The 21,644-nt window shown below is 36.9% G+C and overlaps 1 protein-coding gene across 2 annotated transcripts in view; it reads right to left on the bottom strand.

The window, feature by feature from the left end:
* DUS2 (dihydrouridine synthase 2) overlaps positions 1-21,644 on the bottom strand; it is a 49,652-nt gene that overhangs the window by 16,504 nt on the left and 11,504 nt on the right. The window contains exons 3-10 of one of the 2 annotated variants that reach the window (XM_034788380.1): positions 21,169-21,214; positions 16,700-16,791; positions 15,627-15,670; positions 14,479-14,539; positions 7,393-7,440; positions 4,153-4,218; positions 795-865; positions 154-240 (exon numbers count right to left, since the gene is read on the bottom strand). In XM_034788380.1, the coding sequence (XP_034644271.1) occupies positions 154-240; positions 795-865; positions 4,153-4,218; positions 7,393-7,440; positions 14,479-14,539; positions 15,627-15,670; positions 16,700-16,791; positions 21,169-21,214 (515 nt within the window). Of the gene's footprint in view, positions 1-153; positions 241-794; positions 866-4,152; positions 4,219-7,392; positions 7,441-14,478; positions 14,540-15,626; positions 15,671-16,699; positions 16,792-17,993; positions 18,123-21,168; positions 21,215-21,644 lie in introns of those variants that run through there. The other variant, XM_034788381.1, reaches the window with a different exon arrangement.

Here is a 21,644-nt window from a genome sequence, read left to right as displayed (position 1 = left end):
ACCTTGTGATTTGTAATTATCTCATTTGCCCTATATGAGGAAACCCTTAGTTTCCTGCACTTAATCCCTTCTTGCTCAGTTAGATTTCCTTGGCATAATGTCTACTGCTAGACATGGATACCTTAAAATGACCACCTAACTAATCTAACTTACTTTGCTATTACAGGAACCGAGACTGCCTCAGAGATGGCTTTGATCACTTCACAGTGGACAGGATGTTGAGGCCTCTCCTCCTTCTTCCTTTGCAACACAGAAAGAAAAAGACAAGTTCAAAGATTTTTAGTGGAAATTGTACATAAGTAAACTCTTAGCAGACAATTCCAGTCCTGCAGTGACAAACCTAGTCTGTCTGAGTTTATGTTCATATGCAAGGTGTAAACCTGCTTCACACGAAACACATCTTGAAAAATATTGCTATTTTAGTTCCCTGTGCAGGTGAAGCACCTAATGTTTGGGGTGCACAGCTGTACACCTCACACACCTGAGAATTAAAATCTAGCATGAAACTATTTAATTCCTTACTGTTAGATAATTTTGCCTTTTATTTGGTCTTACCCAGGCTAAGATTTTAGAAAAACAGAAGCATAAAGTTAAGCTGCTAAATTTCTATTTACGCTCCTGAATAAGAAGCCTAATGTAGTAAAGTACTAAGCACCCAGCTGCTGTCATTGAAATCAGAACCACTTCCTTGCAGCTGAACTAGACAAGGTGAAGTAAATTAACTAGTCCTAGTTTATTGCTCTCTACCTGCCAACAAACAAACAACAATAATCTTTCCACACAAACATATTTACCTTCCATGGACTGCAATGGCAGCAACACCAGTCTTTTCTATCCTCTTCACCAGGCTTATAGTGTCTTCAAGCTGAGGAGGGAAAAAATGTAACACATGTTATTTTAGTTTGATGGAGGAAGAGATCTTAATCCCGTGATCATTATACGAACACATGCAGGAAATCTGTTCTCCCAAAGTGTACACAATTCCTATATTACAACAGTCATACTCAATATGAACATAACCCTTAATATAAGCTTTACTTAGAGAACTATTTATTATGGCTAAAATAGGATTCCGGTCATGCCATTTTTAATACGTCTCTTAGAAATTACAGTTTAAGAACCTGCTTGACCCAGGGAATACAACATTTGAGACTATTTCCCTTCACGCATCTCTGGGCTATCTTTTAAAAGACATAAAAACACACTTGATTGGCAGGTACTATTGCACTGAATATACTATAAGTCATATATAGTGCTTCTTGGATGGAAGAGATATCACTCACATTGAATTTGAATTCACCCTCACATCTATTCATGCATGAAATATTCACAAACATTTCTTTAGGCTACATGTTAAAAAATGCCCTCATGACTGAAGAATTTGATTAGTATCCATACATTACTGGTTGTCTTATGAAATAAAGAAAAAAAACCCTTCTATTCCTTCAAAGAGAAAACATGAGCCTAATGAAAGACAGATGGAATTCAGGACATTGCCAATTTATCCTGCTGTGTGCAATTATGCAGCTTTTAGAAAAAGCGAAGGATTCGCTTTCTTTTCAGAAGCTGGGCTAGTAGACTGTGGTTCATCTGAAAGTAGAGTAGAACCTCAGAGTTGCGAACAACAGAGTTACGAATTGACCAGTCAACCGCGCACCTCATTTGGAACCGGAAGTACACAATCAGGCGGCAGCAGCCCCCCTCTCCCCTCCAAAAGAAGCAAATACCGTACAGTACTGTGTTAAATGTAAACTACTAAAAAAAATGGGGGGACCATCATTTTCAAAGCTGTATTAAGTCAATGTTCAATTGTAAACTTTTGAAAGAACCATAATGTTTTGTTCAGAGTTACAAACAACCTCCATTCCCAAGGTGTTCATGTCTCTGAGGTTCTACTGTAGCACATTGAGCCTTTTGGAGATGCAGATTGCATTGAAGTAGAGACAGTCACTCACTTGCTGTTCTGCTGGAAGATACATGCTAGGCAAAACCAGCTTGAAACAAGAAGGAAGAGAATCTAGGACAGTTCAAAGTGAAAAGGGAACATGACAGTTCTTTGATCTCATGATTGTAGAGGGGGGTGGGGTGGAAAATCAGCTGAACACGAGTTCCCAGTGCGATTCTGTGGCCGAAAAGGCAAATGTGATCCCTGAATGCATAAACAGGGGAGTCTCAAGTAGATTCTCTCTGTATTTGGCACTGGTATGACCACGGCTGGAATACAATGTCCAGTTCTGGGGTTCACAATTCAAGAAGGATGTGGTGGATAAATTGGAGATGGTTCAGAGAAGAATCACAAGAATGATTAATGGATTAGAAAGCTTGGCTTATAGTGATATACTAAAGAAGATCATTCTTTTACCTTAATAAAGAGAAGGTTAAGGGGTGACTTGATTACAGTCTGTAAATACCGACATGGGGAATAAATATTTAATCGTGAGTTCTTCAATCTAGCAGAAAAAGGTATAACATGATCCAATGGCTGGAAGTTGAAGCTAGGCAAATTCATACTGGAAATAAGGTGTACATTGTTACCACTGAGTAATTAACCATTAACAACATACCAAGGGTTCTGGTGGATTCTCCATCACTGAATTTTAAAATCAAGATTGGATGTTGTTCTCAACAATATGCTCTAGGAATTATTTTGGGGAAGTTCTATGGCCTGTGCTACACAAGAGGTCAGACTAGATTATCACAATGGTCCCTTCTGGCCTTGGAATCCATGCAGATTGTTGAAGATACACTGATTTTACTTTTTTAATACTTTTTATGCATGATTTTAAAGAATGTGTACATGCCTAATCTGTGCATGCAATCACTGCACATACATCAGTTTTTGCACAACTAGTTACACATTTGTCCATATATACGTGCATACATTCAATTTGCATGTGCAGTCACAATAATTATGCACATAATTAGACAGTAATTTGAAAATAACCAGATGAAATTACCAAAGAGAAGACAAATTGACTACTGGAGCTTAACAACTCTATTCTATGCAAAAGAAATTAGTGACTAAAAGGTAAATTCTAACCAACAACATCAGCGAGGACAGTGTTCTGAGTGAGATTATTAATGCTGTGGAGTTTGTGGTATAAGTCTGTAGTATCTTGGAGGAAGCCGGCCCTTGTGTGGGGAGTGGTTTGAGGATGGTTTTTATGAGTCTCGATATTTCTTTAGTAAGAGTGCTAGGGCCAGATGAAATAGATCAGTCTGGGTTTCCTTGTTTGTGTATCTTGGGAAAAAACACAGAAGATCCTCTGAAGTGGGTTCATGGGGATGAAGTTGTAGAGTTTCTCTCGGAATTGTTTGGGGAAGGATTTGATGACATCCTTAAATTCCTGGGTAAACTACAGTGCAGGGTCTACTTTGAGTTCTTTATAGTAGGTGGAGTCAGACAGTTGCTGGTTGGTGTTGTTAAAGAACGCATCACAATTGAGGACTACGATGGTGAACCTTTTGTCTGCTGGTTTAATCACTATCTGGTGGTTGAGTTTCAGAGACTATACAGCTGTCCTCTCAGCGGTGGAGAGATTGTGGCGGAAGTGAGGTTTGTTATCCTCGTCAATTTTTTTCCCGAAGCAATCAATGTAATGAGTAAGAGTGTGGTGGTCCGCTGTGAGGTGTCCAATCAGGTGATTTTTTTTTCTTATGACTGCCGGTGGGGATGTGGTAATTGTGGCATCTTCATTGTTGTGAAAGAATTCTTTGAGGTTGAGTCAGCAAAATTCTTCACCATGAATGGTCCCTTGAAATATGTGTTAACTACTTATGCTAAACAATCTGTTCTACCTTGTATTTACTGTGACACTGAGTACATTACCTAGACCTAAAGAGGAGCTCTGTGTAAGGTTGATAGCTTGTCTCTCTCGCCAACTGAAATTGGTCCAATAAAAGATATTACCGCAACCATCTTGCCTCTCTAAGAAATTCACCGTCAGTTGCTTTGGGCTTGTCTACTTATGGAATTGTTCTATTGAGTTAATGCATGGACACTCTTATTTCAGAATAAAAGTATATGTTTCTGTATATTTTAATCCATTGGGTTAAAATTAGTTAAAATTTCATTCTACTGTTTATGGTATTCTAATCTGGCGACAAGGGTTAACATTAACTGGAACTAAGCATAATAAAACATGTTCTTACCGAAGGCAAGATTCGGATTTTGCAGGTCACTGGTTTACAAATTCCTTTAACCAAGGTACTCAGAATCTAAAGAAAGGAGGGGATAAATACTATTACAGAAGCAACATGAGTAAATCTTGCTCTGTTGAACATATGAAGACATTTGAACACTTCTCTAAAGAAAAATATATAAGGTTCCTATATGGAACGTTGCTTTTTACAATACATTTAGTTAGTTAGTTAAAGTTTATATGCCAGTTGTGCACCCACCTTATAGTAATTTCATCAAGACCACATTTCTCTAGTTTGCTTATGAGAATGTCATGTGGGACTGTGTCAAAAGCCTTACTAAAAACAAAATATATCACATTTACTACTTGCACTTATTCACTAGACCAGTAACCCTGTCAAAGAAGGAAATTAGGTTGGTTTGGCATGATTTGCTCTTGAAAAATCCATGCTGGCTATTCCTTAAAATTGTTTTATCCTCTAGATTCTTACAAATTCGTTGTTTAATAATTTGTCCCAGTACCGTTCCAGGTATCAAAGTTAGGCTGACTGGTCAATAATTCCTCGGGTCCTCTTTTTAAAGACAGGTACTATGTTTGCCCTTCTTCAGTCTTCTGGAACTTCACTCATCCTCCATGAGTTCTCAAAAGTAATAGCTAACAGTTCCGAGACTGCTTTAGCTAGTTCCTTAAGTACACTAGGATGAATTTCATCAGGCCCTGCCAAATTACCTAAATATTTTTTATTCTGTTCCTTATTTTAGCTTGAGTTCCTTCCCCCTTTTTAATATTAGTATCTGGTCATCATTAATCTTTCTAGTGAAAACTGAAGCAAAAGAGGCATTAAAATCTTCACCCTTCATGATATCATCAGTTATTAGCGCTCTTTCCCAGTAAGCAGGAAACACTTTTGTTCGCCTCTCTTTTACTCCTAATGTATTTTAAAAAGTCTCATCTTATTGCCTTTTATGTCCCTTGCGAGGTGTAACACACTTTGTATCTTAGCCTTTGATTTTCCCCCCTATATTCTTTTGTACTTTTTGTAAGATTCCTTTTTAATTTTCAGATCATTAAAGCCATATTGGCCTCTACTGTTCTTCCTATCTATTGCACTGGGATAGTTTGCAGCTGTGCCTCTAATATCATCTCCTTGAGAAACTGCCAGCTCTCCTGAACTCCTTTTTCCCTTTAATTTTCTTCTCACGGGATTTTACCTACCAGCTCCCTGAGTCTGTTCAAGTCTGCTTTTTTTGAAGTCCATTGTCCTGAGGTCAAATCAAACCTCCATAACAACAGGGTGGGAGCTATCTAGGCCAGCCTTTTGATCAAGGTCAAATATTGAGGAACAGCTTTCATTCAAATACCTGGTAAGAAGTATTGATTGCATATATTGAGGATAACAGATGCAAAGGTTATCATTTTAAATGGCAATGGCCAACTGCTACTAAGTCATCCCCTTAGTCACCCCACATGAGAAAAATGTTTTTACACTACACATTAAAAGGTAACCTGTGTGTCTAAATTGCAGACACCCAATAGCAACAAAAGTAGAAGAACTTCTTGCAACACACTTTAGAAGCAATCAACCCATCTGCCCTTCAGTAAATAAACAACATTTTTATCAGCCTATGAAACTTGCTTGCACAAACTTGCATCTTCTCTGTCAAGAAGAATGCTCTGACTCAGACAGAGTCAAAATTATTGGATATATAAGGACTGCAACACATTTTTGAGTGAGATTAAACACTTTGGACTGAGGTCTCATCTCCCTTACACACAAAAAATACTAATCACTAAATCCTGCCAGTTTTATCTCCACATTCTCTCTATTACTATGTTAAAACCTTTGGTGGATTCTCTGTAACCTGAGGTCTTTAAATCACGATTTGAGGACTTCAGTAACTCAACCAGAGGTCATGGGTCTCTTACAGGTGTGCAAGGGGATAAGTTTTGTGGCCTGCAATGTGCAGGAGGTCAGACTAGATGATCATGATGGTCCCTTCTGACCTTAAAGTCCATGAATGTAAAACTTCATCTCATGCCTTACCTACTGCAACCTCTCCGGTCTTTTCCACATTCCCCCAGTGGATAGAGCACTGGACTGGAACTCAGATCTCTGTACTATTCCCAGCTCTGCCATTGCCCTGCCATCGCCTTAGGCAGGTCACTTCACCGCTCTGTGCCTCAGTGTCCCAGTTTGCAAAATGGAGATAAGGACACTGATCTCCTTCTTAAGGTGCTTTCAAATCAGTCCCCTTGCTCTGCTTCCTCTGACTGCTGGAAGAGAAAGGGATAGCCCCAGTGTACTTAATTCCCCTAACTCTTGCCTTGCATGGAAGCCACACACTTGCTTGGGAGATCTCCCTCCTATTCCACCTCCTGTTTCCTTTCTGTCACCCCACTCCTAACTAACTACTGGATGGAAGGGAACAACACACTGACTTTCAGAAGGGATCCCAGCAGCACCCGTTCTTCAGGCCACCAAACCATATGCTCAGTGTGTACTCCTGTGATCTACGTTCCACACATTCTGCCTGAGGCAGAGGAAAAGAGGAGTCCACTACCCAGACCCTTACCTGACAAAAGCCACATGGAGAGCTGAACAAGAGCTCAAGAGCCATTCAATGCCACTGCTCAAAAGGTAATTTGTAACTTTTTGTTGGCATTTGGAACTATAGTCTAAACACATCAACTAAGGTTGATGGCTATCATATGGAAGCAATCTGACTGATATTTAAGGAATGTTATATTTTCACTTGAATATACTCCGTTTTGCCCACTATTCCTCACTGAGCCAAATCTTAAGGCTATATAAGAGCTCTTGCAGAGCTCTACCAACGTGTAGGCCATTGAAAACTAAACATTGTAAAGCTACTCAGGGCAGAGACTGTGTCATGTTGTTGTAAAGTGTTTGCTGCGCTTTGTGCTCGAATTAAACTAAAAATAAAACCAGAAAAATAGGAAATCCAAGTACAGCACCAAAAAGTGCAAGTGTAAAAATTGAAAAGGAAGTCAGCAGCAATGTTGTTGTTCCTGTGGCTATAAAAGAAACTAAACCAGCAGTATAATCTATGTGAATTTCATTTGAACCTGCAAAACTTTAGTCACTATTCCATCCCTTGCTCTCCCAAATCTGCTTTTCACACAATTGTCTCTCACTCCAATAAATCCAGCAGCTCAAGAATTACTCAATTATTATACATAAGCACCTTATTTTTCTAGGCACAATAAAACCAACAAACTGGATACTTACACACTCAATTTTGTCAGGATCAGACAGCAGCGCTGCTCCCATACCTCCCTGGGGAAACACATGCCAATAGAATGAATTACAGACTGGAAACATTCAAAAAATCAACACTTTCTTCATCTCGTATCTTACCCAATGGCAAACAACAACAAAACTAAATCCTCCCATACAAGAAAAATGTTTTCACGGAAGTGCAAATTACTACATACTAATTAAAAGGTATGGCACAAAGTTATTTACACATCATTTACTGGCTTGGTTACAGAAGGATTTTCATTTAATAAAGAATCCAAATTTGAAATATATTAGGTGAAAGAGCATAGCTGCACTTACTTGGTGAAATAAGAAAACATTCTTGCTAGAATGATTTCAGCAAATGAAGCAGCAACAGCTTAGGGAACTGAATACTGAGAAGTTGTTTTGTTTTCTATTTCTCTGATGAACAGCCAGAAATTCCAAAATCTGTACCTAACCACTATGATTGCTTTGTTTCTTCCTATTAGGTGATAAATTTCATTCATATGTTCTCCCTAGCACCATTCAATTGATTGATGAGCCCTAAATGCCAACGGTCCCAATACAGTCTCCCATACTATGTACCTACACAAAAGGAAGTGGCAGCACAAAACAACTACTAATATTTTAAAAATATAACTTTTCCCTCCTCTAATTTGGATGTTCTTCCTCGATCACACTGTCTATATACACACAGCCACGCAGTCAGCTAGCTGTACGTGTTAAAATTAGATCGGTTCAGAAATTTTTGGATGGAATACTTTTCTGTCAGTAAAAGCTGATCTATTGAAATCAAAACTAGGAACACATTGATTGCAGCAAAACTTCCTCCAGACACCATGCAGGTTTCCTGTTGTTTTCCTGCTGTCTTGTCTGTCCACTGTGACAAGCTGTCGGAGAACATGCCAAAAAATTTCTTTTTGCATCTCCTGAAAATAATTTTTTTTCAGTATTTCCCTCCTGCAAAATTTTTAATATTTTTGTTCTTTTGTCATGATTAGAAAGATATTACAGGGAAAGACTGTTTTCTACCCTGTTTTCTGTAGTTAAGATACAGAAGAAAATATTAAGTAAAAGAAAACAACACTGAAAATATTATAATGCCATTTTGTAACTCAATCATGCACCATGGCCCAAAATACTGTGCCAAGAAAATACCACCTTATTTAAAAAACACAGCAGGAATGGGCAGAGGTGGGAGTGGGAGAATTGGGCAAGGGCCAGAGATTGGTGATAAAAACAGAGACATAGAAAAGATTAGGACTGTTTAGTTTAGGGAGAAGATGAACAAAAGGAAGGCACACAAAATAATGTATGGTATAGAGAGGTTCTGATCTACCCTCTCATAATACAAGAGCAAGGGAACAGTCAATGAAATTAAAATGCAACAAGTTTAAAAATAATAAAAACAAGTATTTGTTTGGAGAATACATCATTTACTAGTGGACCTCATTGTCACATGGTATTGTTGAAGCCAAGAGTTTAGCAGAATTCAAACACAAGGATTAGACATTTATATAGATGAGACTATCCACAGTTGCAGTAGATAAAACACACTTTTAGAAGGGCTATAAACTCTCAAGCTTCAATGGATAAGCCAACAAGTTACTGAAAGGGGTTAAGAAGGAACTTTCCCTAGGAACTGGTTACTCTATAGTTTTCCACTATACGTTTTTTTGCACGGTCTTCTGAGTCATATGATATTGACCACTGTCAGAGCCTAGATAAGGGACTAACTGGAGAATTTAAGTTAAGATGCCTTATCTCAAAGCAACTTCTACATTCTTATGTTCCTTAAGTAATCAGTGTCCACAGGGAACAATTTTCAGGATGGGAAAAAGCACTATTCTCATTAATATCCCCAGCAGAAGGTCACTATGTTTCTTTGGTTCATCTACTATAAAACAGACCCATTGCACAACTCTACCTTTCTTCCATGTCATTAAGGTCATGTGGCCTAAAATAAACACCTTTCCCTTTCAAACAGTCTGACAAAAAGAAATGTTCCATTACGGGAAAACAAGAGTCTTTTCAGACATAAGTATCCTACTCCTGTTGCTCGAAAAATAGAAAAAAGAGCTCTACCTGCACTGTAAAATAGAGTCTGTGCAATATCAAGGTAATACACATTACAGGGACATGTCTGGCAACGTGAGCCTTGGCATTTTTATTATTTCCCACTTTACTGGCAATGTTTTCAAACCAGATGGAATACTAGAAGGTCTGATTTCAAACAGCTTTCTAAGACTATTCACAGGCTAGCTATAATAAAATACCACAGAAACTGGATCTTTACCTAATGCTTAAAAAATGCTTCATCGTAAACAACTACTGTATGAGCTACTTTGGTCTGCAAGTCAGAGAGCAAGAGGCAGCTGTTACAGGCTTGATGTTTTTATGCTTTTAGATGGAAATAGTTAAGGGTTTTTGTAATATGGCTCTATCTAAATGAACACTGATCAGCAGGTTAGATCCAGATTTAATACTCACTTAACTCAACATGATGATAATCAGATGGTAAAATACTCCACATTCTAATATAAATTATACAGAATGACAATGTTTAATTATTACCTGTGAAGATGCTTTGTCTTTTCAGTCTCTGCAAGATGAAGCCTGAAAGCTACATCTCACAGGATATTTATTAACTATGCCAACAGCATTAAGGACAGCAGGATATAGTGTTTAATACTGCAACCAGGCTCGCTCTCTCTGGAATGAAGTCATAAGTCATTTTTTATGAGCTTCAGCTCTTTGCTATGACAACTGCTGCAACATTTCTGCATTTTCTTCTGCTTGTGCACCTGACATTAAAATGGAGCAACATGGCCTGTTAAAAGCTCTATTTATACTTCAGCTGGTTTAGAAATGCCAAAAAGTTAAAAATTTAATTTAATGCAAATTAACCTTAGACGATTTAGATTATTTTAATGTTGCATGTGTAGGGGTAGTGTTTTGATTTGTTCATTCCCAACATATTTATTAAAACTAACCAGTTACACAAACTCAGGCTTACAAAACTGTCATGAACGTTTACCTTCCTCAATCTAAATCTGAGCCACTCGCCTTTACTATGCCAAGGAGGAAGATGATATACTCATCCATCAAGGAATTTATTTGCCTCAATAAAGTGGGAAACTATGTTTTGTAAGGTTGATTTAACTAAAATTCTATTTAAAATGTAGTAGCCAATATTGCAGATCACAATTTACAGAATTCTTTTATATTCAGTTATATATATATACACCTACATTTTAAAAAAGTTTAATTTCTTGGGCATGCCACCACTAAAAATCAAGGAAATCACCAGTTAAGCAACATTAAATATCCATACCAGCCTCCCTTCAAGACCATGTCCTTTAAGTAAAATATGAGAGCAGACTTGCAAAATACTTAAATTAAGAATATGCTTATGTATTTTGCTGGATCGGGGTCAAAATATCCAAAGCACACAAGATTTGTCTATGTTTATAGAGTCTTTTGCGCTGGTTTCACTAAATTGGTTTAAAAATCTCATCGTAAGTTGAAACATTGCAATTTTTTTATACCTACAAGAGTTCAGCCCCCACAACTCCACAACAACCTTCCCCTTCCAACATACAATCACACAAAAACACATATCCATTTCCTGAAAATAATGCAAAACCTAAATATGTCCCCAGCAAAATTAAGGTATCTTGCTGATACTCTTCACATTACACCTGTATATTTAAAGAAGGATCTTACAATTACCATGCAATAGACCAACACAGATTATGTAATTAAAAGACTCAAAACACATGAACAAGGGAGATAAATTAAGGTTGCACCAGCAACCTGAATTTTGTAATTTCCTAACTGTTAAGTGGGCTAAATGTTCTCGTACCATAGGAAATTACACACTTTAAAAATTCAGTTTTTAAAAAAGGAAAATTGAAAAAAAAGCAAATTCCATCATGTGGAACCATATCAATCATCTCACATAAATCATCAGCAGGGTTGGGACTTTTAGATTCACAGCACAGAGCTCTATCACCTGAGCTGTTGGAGCAATTGGTATCTTAATAGCAGGCTGTTATATGTGGCTACCCACTAGAAGGGGATGAGTCGTGAACTTTGCCAGCATGCTTCACAGCTATCTGCTAAACAAGAGAGTAATGTTGGCACTCTGGAATCCTGGGCTCAATTCTGAGGGCTCAATTCTGAAAGAGAGTATTTCCGAACTTATAGTCTCTCCAGCCCTGTTCATCCCCATTTCCTCTTCTGCTCCAGTTTCACCTGCATTCTAGTGAAATATCCTTCTCCAGCCTGCCTGGGCAACAGCAGGAAAGCACTCAGAGCCCAGTAGAGAGCATCTGTGCCTTCAGATCTGGGGCCTGGGATCACAGCAGCCAGAAAGAGCAACTGCAGGGAAAGTACTGCTCAGGCACCGCAGACACAATGTTCAGAAAATTTTGTTGCCCACTACTAACAAACCCCTATCGAACATGTGCAAATGGTGATTTTCAGAGGTTTATAACTTTGCCAATTTTGGGTGAATGATCATGGGGATCCCAAGGTAACCCCTGCCAAATTTTAAGTCCCTGTTCCAAAGCATGGAACTATTGCTCCTCAACAAACTGGGTTGGGTTTTTGTTTTTGTTTTTGGTAGGTTGGTTTTTTTAATATTAGCAAAACACATCCTCCTAACTTTGTTCTTGGAAATAGCTGAATATTTTTTGATGGAACTTTCCAAAAATATTCAGGTTGAGGCAGATGACCAGCATAGAACATGTTAACCTGAAATTTCCAACTGAAGTCCTACAATTAAAAAGCACTGGAAAACCTTGACTATAGGCATTGTTACCAGCTGTGTCTCTAATCAATCAATCTTAAACATTTTCTCTGATTACAACATATTCATTTAATTCAACAACTGAATATTATGGTAAATTTCTTCTTATAGTTTCAACATGAAATCCACTATCGTGTACAAAAAATATTTTATGTATACTTCTCTTGTAAAGAGATGTACCAATTTTGTTCTGAAATATGCTAACATGTATATCCTAAAATTATTATGATTATCAACATTTGCAATTTTATAGCAGAATGAATACTGTTCACAAATTCAACTACAAACTGCTCAAAGGTATCAAAATCTGATTTCCATATCCAAAATATATAATCTATACTTAACTCTTTTGTTACTCCTGTCCTTGATATAATTCCAGAGGAGAACTATTACCCGGTTATAAATAACCATCAATAGATTAGCATATGAAAATGTCATATGGACAATAGGAACTGATCAAGAATTGTATTTTAATAAAATTGATCATTCTATTCATATGTTGTGGTTTTACTTCTTTAAAATATCATTGATTTCCAGTTAATTTCTTATTTAGCAATAATTTTAATGTTAAAGATTATTTGTGTGATTTAACTAATCAGCATCATTTGGTAATAACAAATATTTGGTATTTGTTTAATATTAATGAGCTGTAAAAATAAAAATGAAATTTTCCTCCTCAATAAAATAGATTTTTGGCTCTGAGAATGACAGCATTAATTCTATTTGCTATCTCTTTATTTAATAAAATAATTGTTTTATATGTAAGCATTTTGAGGTGTTCCTTTTTCATGTTAGAGTGGAATAAATATTAGTTTTTTCTTTTATAACAGTAGTAACAGCAATTAAAATACCAGTTAATGTTAATGCTAATTCTCATATCTACAGTTAAAGGATGCTGCAAGTCAGACTCATTTGCATCACCCTGGTACAATATAAATGATCCAAAAATCCCAATATATTTCATTTAAAGGAAGTTGAAATACCAAACTAAATTTCTTTAGCCAACAACGATAACCAGAAGGCTGAGATTTTTGGTGTTTTGTAACCCTTCAATAGAAAACTGTGATGCACTGAAGTCAGGGGTCACCTTAAGCACCTCTGTCCCCAGAAACATTACATCTATTTAGAGCAAAGCTTCCCTGCTTTTCTGTTCATGCAACAAGCTAGTTATTCCTGTGAATAGATTGACCTGATGAACAGCCTGTATGTGCAGCTTTCTGAAGCTGCTGCATACCTAAAGATGAAATATTGTTTAAGCTGAAGAGAACCTTCCAATCATGATGTCATGCTGGAGAGCATTCTGGCAGCCTTTAATTCAGCCTAAGGCCTGGTCTACACGGGGGGGCGAGGACGATCTAAGATATGCAACTTCAGCTACGAGAATAACGTTGCTGAAATCGACATATCTTAGATCGAATTAGAATTACTTACTTTGCGTCCTCGCCGCGCGGGATTGATGGCCGCGGCTCCCCCATCGACTTTGCTTCCGCCTCTCGCACTGCTGGAGTTCAGCAGTTGACGGGAGAGCGATTGGGGATCAATTTATCGCATCTACATTACACGCGATTAATCAATCCCGATAGATCGATAGTTACCCGCGGGTAGTGTAGATGTACCCTAAGTGAGCAAGCAATAAAATTCCCTTTTGTTTAGTGATAATAGAAACAGGGGGATTGATTGGATTGCAGTGGAAAAGGGCAGGGGGCACAGAAGCAGATAAGCCAGCAGACAGCAAGAGAAGCACTTTTAATATGGCCCTAGGAGGAACCCGACAGAGAGATTCTTTCTGAGCAGAACACTGGCTGGAAAGAGACTTGAAATTCTGTTCAAGGAAACTGCCTCCTCTTTGTTCCTACTATGTTCAGGGAAAGATGATTGTGTGTACATTTTTTTGTAAATAAGCAGGATTGCACCTAGGAAATATCTGATTTTCATTAATTTCTCCTGCTAATTTAAATAGCCTGCAAGGCCTCAAATTTTGACTAATAAATCAGAGAAAAGGGAGCAACAATAAAATGACTGGCCTGAAGCTTCTAATGATCTGGACAAATACAGTTAACAATTCAAAAATAAGGACAAGAGATCACAGTTGCAGCCAAGAATAGAATGACTCATTGCAACTACAAATAATTGAACATTCACAACATTCAGAACAGAGAAAATCAAATAATTTGCCAGAACCAGAAAAGCAGAACATGTGTTGCATCCTGTGCCTCTTAAGCAGGAAAAAAGAATATTTAAAGAGATTAAAATCAACCTGCCTTAGTAGAATATTCTTTTGGACAGCCCATGTTGACATCAATCCCAGCTACATCATTTTCTCTGAAAAGAAAAGAACAAAAAATCCCCACAAATATTTCAGACTAGAAAAAGGAAAAAAGCATCTTGCCAGAGAGCCTGCTCGAGTGAGTTTTCCATCCCCAAGAAGTTTAGATGAGAATTTGAAGTTTATAGATTTTTTCCAAACCTCTGACTCTTTTCTTTTATCTCCTCACTAGTTTAAATTTTGTGTATATTTATACAGTGGTCTCCAAAGCCATTTCAATACATATATAAGAATTTCATTTGCCTTTTATTGAAGAATTCTGAGTCTTAGGAAACAAACATATTTAGTGAGCTATGTTCTCCCCACAGACTCAAACCCTGCAACATACTATTTTATATCATTTTTCAAAAATAAATAAGAAAAATGTCTCATGATTTCTCAGGAGATCTTATGTGGGTTTAAAAGTTATATTCCTCACCACCACTGAAGCAAAACTTCCATTGTTTTTCTTTTATTTAACACACATCTGGTTGAGAGCTTTAAAATCACAAAGAATACAAGAAATTGGTCAATAGGGCTTTATCAGGAGATGTGCAGCACCCAGAAGAAAACACGTTGAGGACAGAGACCTGGCATGCCTATTACAAAGTTGCACAGCAGTCACTCGCATGAAAAGTAATTGCTTGAACAGCTACTGCCTTGAAAAGAAATCATTACTGCTAATGGGAGCAGGAGTACAGCCAGTTCATGCTGCCCCCCACAGATCTTTCTAGATGGTGAACTCTGTTGCAACTTGCTGAGCAGCTCCTTTAACACTTAGTGGTATGTGGAACTTTTGTTTACCTTAGTAGCTCTGCTAATCACACAGGACTCTTATTCCTTTACTTCTGACCTTTAAAAATATTAGCTTCCCCTTGAAAGACTTATAAATAACTAATAGTAATAACTAATGATAATAATAATAGTACAAATAAAAAAGACTAGGGAAAAATACATCAAATTGCATCAGAAGTTTTCAATGCCTGGTTTCAAATGATAGCTGCATTTGGCTAAAACTGAAAACTAGTCTTTACAAATTAAATTACACCTCAGCAAGCCACAGGGAAAGAAATTATTTTCAGGTAAGGTTCTATGAGAACTTACACAAGCTTGGCTACAGCCAATGCTCTCTCAGCATCTGCTGATCCCTGTGGGGCAAAAAGGATATAATCAATATTTGTTCACTTGATTCGGTTTTATAATAAATGTTTTTGTGTAGATATACACCGTTTATACACTTTTTAGAGTCGGTATATGTATAATATGACCGAGATCCACTACTAGATAGCAAAATTAGTCAGTCAAAGACATATCTGAAGTCAGCATAGTGTGTGAAGTTAAGAATGTACTTAAATCTTTGCAGGATCAGGGCCCATTATATAACACAAATGTTGTCCTGCATTTTAAAAGTCAAGACTGAATTTGTTTTAATCTAATAAAAACATTATATTCACAATAAATATTGTCCCTTTTTCTTATAAATATGGAAATCTTAGCTGAACCACCATAACAGAGACATGCTTAAACTGAGAACTGGGTGACTGTAGCTCAGTAATCCTTGCCCACCAACCCTTGCTTGCGTTGTCTAAAACTTATATTATTTGGGGCAGGAACAATGTCCTTCTTTCTTCTGTGAAGTGTATGGCATTGTGAAATGTTAAAAATCACTGATATTTACAGGATTGACACATGCAAATCAACCAGTTAACTGAATGAATGAACAAGGAAAACAAAAAATATTGATAAAAATAAGGGCTAAATGTTAGTAAAACTACTAAACACAAATGATATCTAGCTATAAGTTCTATTTAATGAAATTACAAATGATGGTAAGATCATCTGTATTTCACTGTAATTTAGTTTTGGTACTAGTATGTTCGAACATATAGCTAAAATAACATGGTGTAGAAATAAGCTACATCTGTGGCCCACAATATACACATTGGTCATCTATTCCGTGTATGCTTGTATGTAATGTAGCTTGTATACAATTAGTTTAGAAATCCTGCAATGCAATCAGTGTGAAATTAGAGTCCAGAAAGATTAACCCTTGTTGAAAAATCTGGGAGCTACTTAACATCTGACACAGAGCTACACTTAGACATATCTAAACAGTACAGTGCTAGTAAAATTAATCTACTTTGATATTAGAAATGTAACTGTTCTTGGTTTCTTACCATTTGAAAGACAACACAATCTTTCTCTCTCACACACGTTCTGAAAACAACTCTTTCGTTAGGTGCTACAAAGTCCACTGTTTCAAGCACCTCTACATGAAATAGGAGAGAGACACAAAATTGGGAGAAAATAAATATAGCTAAATATAATCACAAAATAAGCCAGGTGAAGCAATTAAAAATATACAGTTTGCATATAAATGAAATTCTACCAAATAAAGCTGTAGACTTCAATGTCAGAATCATAAAGTTTATCAAGAAACAATGCAGAGTTGAGTCATATATGCAAAATCAACTAGACTGGAAAGTTCATTAGGTTGTAATACAAACTAACAGAACGGACAATTAAGCGTTACAACCAATGCTTCGTCCCTCACACAGATATTTGTGAAAAAACAGTGGTTTTAGAATCGGTGTGAAATGCAAGACTTACTGTTGAATGTCCTAGTTCACGAGTCTAAACTATCAACTTGAAGTTATTTAAATTTTAACAAAACTTGTTTATGAAAGCATATATAGAAACAATTATAAATAAGTTATTTCCCTGAATGGCTAGAGCAGTTCTGCTCTGTCTGTTCATGATGCACTTTGGCTAGCTTTTCTAAAGACAATGTTATGTTGAAATATGTATTTTTTTTAATTCCTTGGTCAATGCTCCTAACATAACTGTAAGCTTCTGCAATGCACCTTAAGCCAACCAGGGGGCTGAAGGTGATGCAGAACCAGAGGCAGCCTATTTGGTAGGCTGTGCTTACCAACAGGAACTGACATGGACTCTTATCTTCTGCACTGGCTCTCCAACAGTTTCCTAGTCCAGCTTAAGGTATTTTTTAGGTTTTTAAAAGCCCTAAATGTCTTACAATCCGACTACTGAGGGACTGTCCATCTCTCTCATATGCCATACTGATCCACCCACAATTAGCGCAAGAACCTGAACTAAATCTCTCTTGATTTAGAGGAGAAGCTGATGGTACAGCCTTCATTATGAGGCGGCCTCGGCTTTAAAATCTAGCCCAGGTTCTGGCAAAAACAAAACAAAAAATAGGTCTGTTGATTTTCAGGCCATGCCAAGGCTTTTGGAGAGGGGGAGGGCTTAAGGATTAAAGCCTGTGTAAAGATGTGTAGTTCCTGGAGTAAACAAAAGTTACTAGTTTTATTATTTGCCTTTGTAAGCTATGTCAAAGACACTTGGAGCTTTAACATTTAGGTTAATAGGTTTAATTTTTTTCAATTTCTAATAAGAGTGAAAAGTATTTTAAAATGTGAACCTTTAATATTCATGAATTTCTCTCACCTTGCATAATGCATGTGAACTAGTCACTTTCACTCTCCAGTTCTCAATCACCAGGCATAATGCTGCAGTGTTGCTTATGGATACCCCAGGAGAATGCTGGACTCCAGACATCTCCTACGTCACCCTATACTAGAATTAAAATGACTTCAATCCAACTGAAAAAAAATTCAATTTTTTTAAACCTTGTTTTTAAAAAACATTCTGAGCCCAAGCTAACCTGATGGCATCTTAAATTTCTGTAATTTACTGAAAGCATACATTGCATTTTTCCTCTCCCCAAAACTCTGCCAGGTTCTCTGGGAAGGACTGCAGTTGAGATTACTGCAAAATCCATGGCTAAATCCAAAAGAATTACTGCAGTATTCTAAAACATTTGTGAAGAGAGGTACGTACAGCAAAACAGTGACTTGTATTAGCCTACAGAAATTACCAGATTCTAAAATCTTCTTGATAAAAGGTCTTAATGAGAATTGCACATGTGTTATGAAGCCTTGAATTTAATACAGTAAATTCATTTGAGTATAAAACAATTGAATTTAACTCCATGATCAAGACGAAAACAGACAAGCCACTGAGAAGCTGTAAGTAACATTGATTCAATGTTTTATTTTTCTACTCATTCAGACTGAATATTTTTATAGCTTATTATATATCAAAATACAGTAACTAATTTTTACCTTTACAGAACTGCTGATATTCCTATATTAAAGTGGTCTGGATCAAATACCTCAAACGTCCCCTTCTCTACTCCCATCATGGGGCCAATTAAGCCATGGTTTAAGTAGGAGCAGTTCCATTTTGGTTTCAATGGGAATAACACCCACTTACGCCAAGGCTCACTTTGGCCTATGTTCATTAATGTAGGTGAGAGGTTCTAAAAACATGACCACAAGCAAATAGCTCTCCTCATCCAGTTTTCCTTAAACACTTGAAAGCAGTCCTCAGATGCCAAACGCACCCATAAAACACTCTACTGGTTTTCATGGAAAATGGCACAAAGGATTCTGAGGTGTAACTGAGGACTGGCTGCAAGTAGTAAATATGGGATCACAGAAAAGAAAAAGTGATTCAGTGAGGGTTAGCAGAAGGATAAAAGGTTGAAAACCACAACTCCAAGTGTTCAAAGTGAAAGCTGTGACTGCAAAACGGTGGAATCTCAAGTAGGAGTAGAGGTTATTTTACTTCTGTATTCAGCACTGGTGTGACTGCTGCTGGAATACTGTGTCCAGTTCTGGTGTTCACAATTCAACAAGGATGTGGATAAATGGGAGAGGGTTTAGAGAAGAGCCACGAGAATGATTAAAGGATTACAAAACATGCTTTATAGTGATAGACTAAAGGAGTTCAACCTAGAGTTTAACAAAGAGAAGATTAAGGGGTCACTTGATTGAGGCTTATACAAGAGGAACAAACATTTAATAATGGGCTCTTCAATCTAGCAGAGAAAGGCATAACATGATCCAATAGTTGGAAGTTGAAGCCTGACAAATTCAAAATGGAAAAAAGGCAGATTTAAAAAAAAACAAACAAAAAATAACAACAACAACAACAAAAAACACTGGGAGCAATTAACTATTGGAGCAATTTAACCAGGGGTTGTGGTGGATTCTCCATCACTGACAATTTTAAAATCAAGATTAGATATTTTTCTAAAAGAAATGCTCTAGGAATTATTTTGGGGAAGTTGTACGGCCTGTGTTATATAGGAGATTAAACTAGAGGACCACAATGGCCTTTTCTGGCTTGAATTTCATGAATCTCTAAGTTTGATGGGGAAAAAATTACAATTTTTTAGCCAATAACTTGCTAATATAAAAATTAGCAAACTGACTCCAAGGTTTAGTTGGAACATTAAAGAATTTTATTATGCAGAAGCAGTTTTCATGTGATTAAGCTGACAGATGCCACCGAGAACATCCTAATGAAACATCATTATAAATACAGATGAAATAGATTGACATCTGGTGTCAGTAACTGAGGAAAACAAATGTGGTCTCTTCGCAAAAATATGAATAATATTAGACAAAGTATACTAATACACCACACCATATACAAATTCCTTAGAAATCATAATTGCCAATGTCACCTGGCACCTTTAAGATGAATGTGCCAGTCCCTCTTTATCTCTTAAGATCCACTTTGAAGGGCAGAGAGGTGTATAGATCTTTGTGGTGATCCTTCATACTGGGACGAATCTCATTTCTTGTAGGCATATACTTGTAGACTCAAATTTTATCTACTTTCAGAAGGGTCAGTTAAGCCCTTCTCATTCAAACTGTTAACAAACTGGGTCATCTTGTAATGATTTACACAGAAAAATTCATTATAGCCAACGGGACCATATTAACTATAAATCTATATAGAATGTGTTCCATCTGGTCCGTTAATATCTATGCTCTGCCTTGTTCCTAGTCCAGTTCCTCACCCTTTTAATGCAGTCACTACTTATTATTTGAAATGTATGTTGCAGTAGCACCTAAAGGGCAACCAAGTCAGGACCCCATTGCATTAGGCACTGTACCAAAGTGGAAGCTACTATTTTAGTTGAAGATTCTGAAACCTAAAAATTGATGTACACCTTTGTCACCCCATTTTCATCTTCAAACAATTCAGGTTCATCTTTTCTTTTCAACTAACCGTTACTAAACCTAAACATTAATAAAACAAAACAAATCAAGACCCAGTTTGCTACATGTTTACATAATGGTCAAAAATTTCAGCATGTGCTTTCTTGGGTTGTACAGCACCATTACTGTGATATTCACCATTATGTACCTTAAAACAGTATAGAAATTGTAGGTTTTCAGCTTACGAATGGGGAGAGGGGCAAGCCAAACAGCCAAGGCAAGAGCTCAAAAAACTGACCTACACTGAGAATAGCTCTATGTTGAAGACGACTACACTCCCTTGAGTGTCCCTCTGAGCTATCACATTAAAGAGGAAACTGCTTGGTATAGTTATTTGTGAACATGAATGTTCTTGTGTTCCAGCGTATGTTCTAATAATTGTGTCCCTCTAACAATTTAGTAAATGGAATGGGAATGTTAACACCTCTTGTAGTTACTGCTTAAGAGTCTCTGGCTACCAAATCAACAAAGTAACAGAGCATTTCTCATCATTTACTGAAACAAAAAAAGGGTACTTGAAAGCTTTTATCAAAATATATTGTACTTGCCATTTACAACTCTTTTGCACTGCACCATCTTTATGTCAATCAGCTCCTACGAATAAAGATCAGAAATATATGTAAGTGAATTAAAAAAAAACTAAATAAAAATAAACTAGCAAGTTTATCAGAGTAAAATTAGTTAATTTGCCTCTTATGAGAGATACTATATTTCAGCTCTAGAGAAACAGCAGAAAAGGACATGAATGAAAATTAAAGAAACACTATAAAATACAATAGTTTATGACTACAATTAGATTTCATAATCATATGTACAGAAATGTTATAACCGTAGACTAGATCAGTGACCCATCTAATCAACTACCCTATGGTAATTCTACAGCTTGGGATAAAAAGTGACCAGACACCTATAGCCAGGAGACTAATCCTATTACTCAGAGGCTGAAACAAAAAGAGGCAACCTCTCAACAGCAAAGTCCAGGAGCATTACCCTGATGAGAAGTCCAGGACCCACCTCTCTAGAT

This window comes from Trachemys scripta, chromosome 13 (genome assembly GCF_013100865.1).
Source record: "Trachemys scripta elegans isolate TJP31775 chromosome 13, CAS_Tse_1.0, whole genome shotgun sequence".
NCBI classification, from domain to species: Eukaryota; Metazoa; Chordata; order Testudines; family Emydidae; genus Trachemys; species Trachemys scripta.
This window is presented reverse-complemented; position numbering and strand designations above follow the sequence as displayed.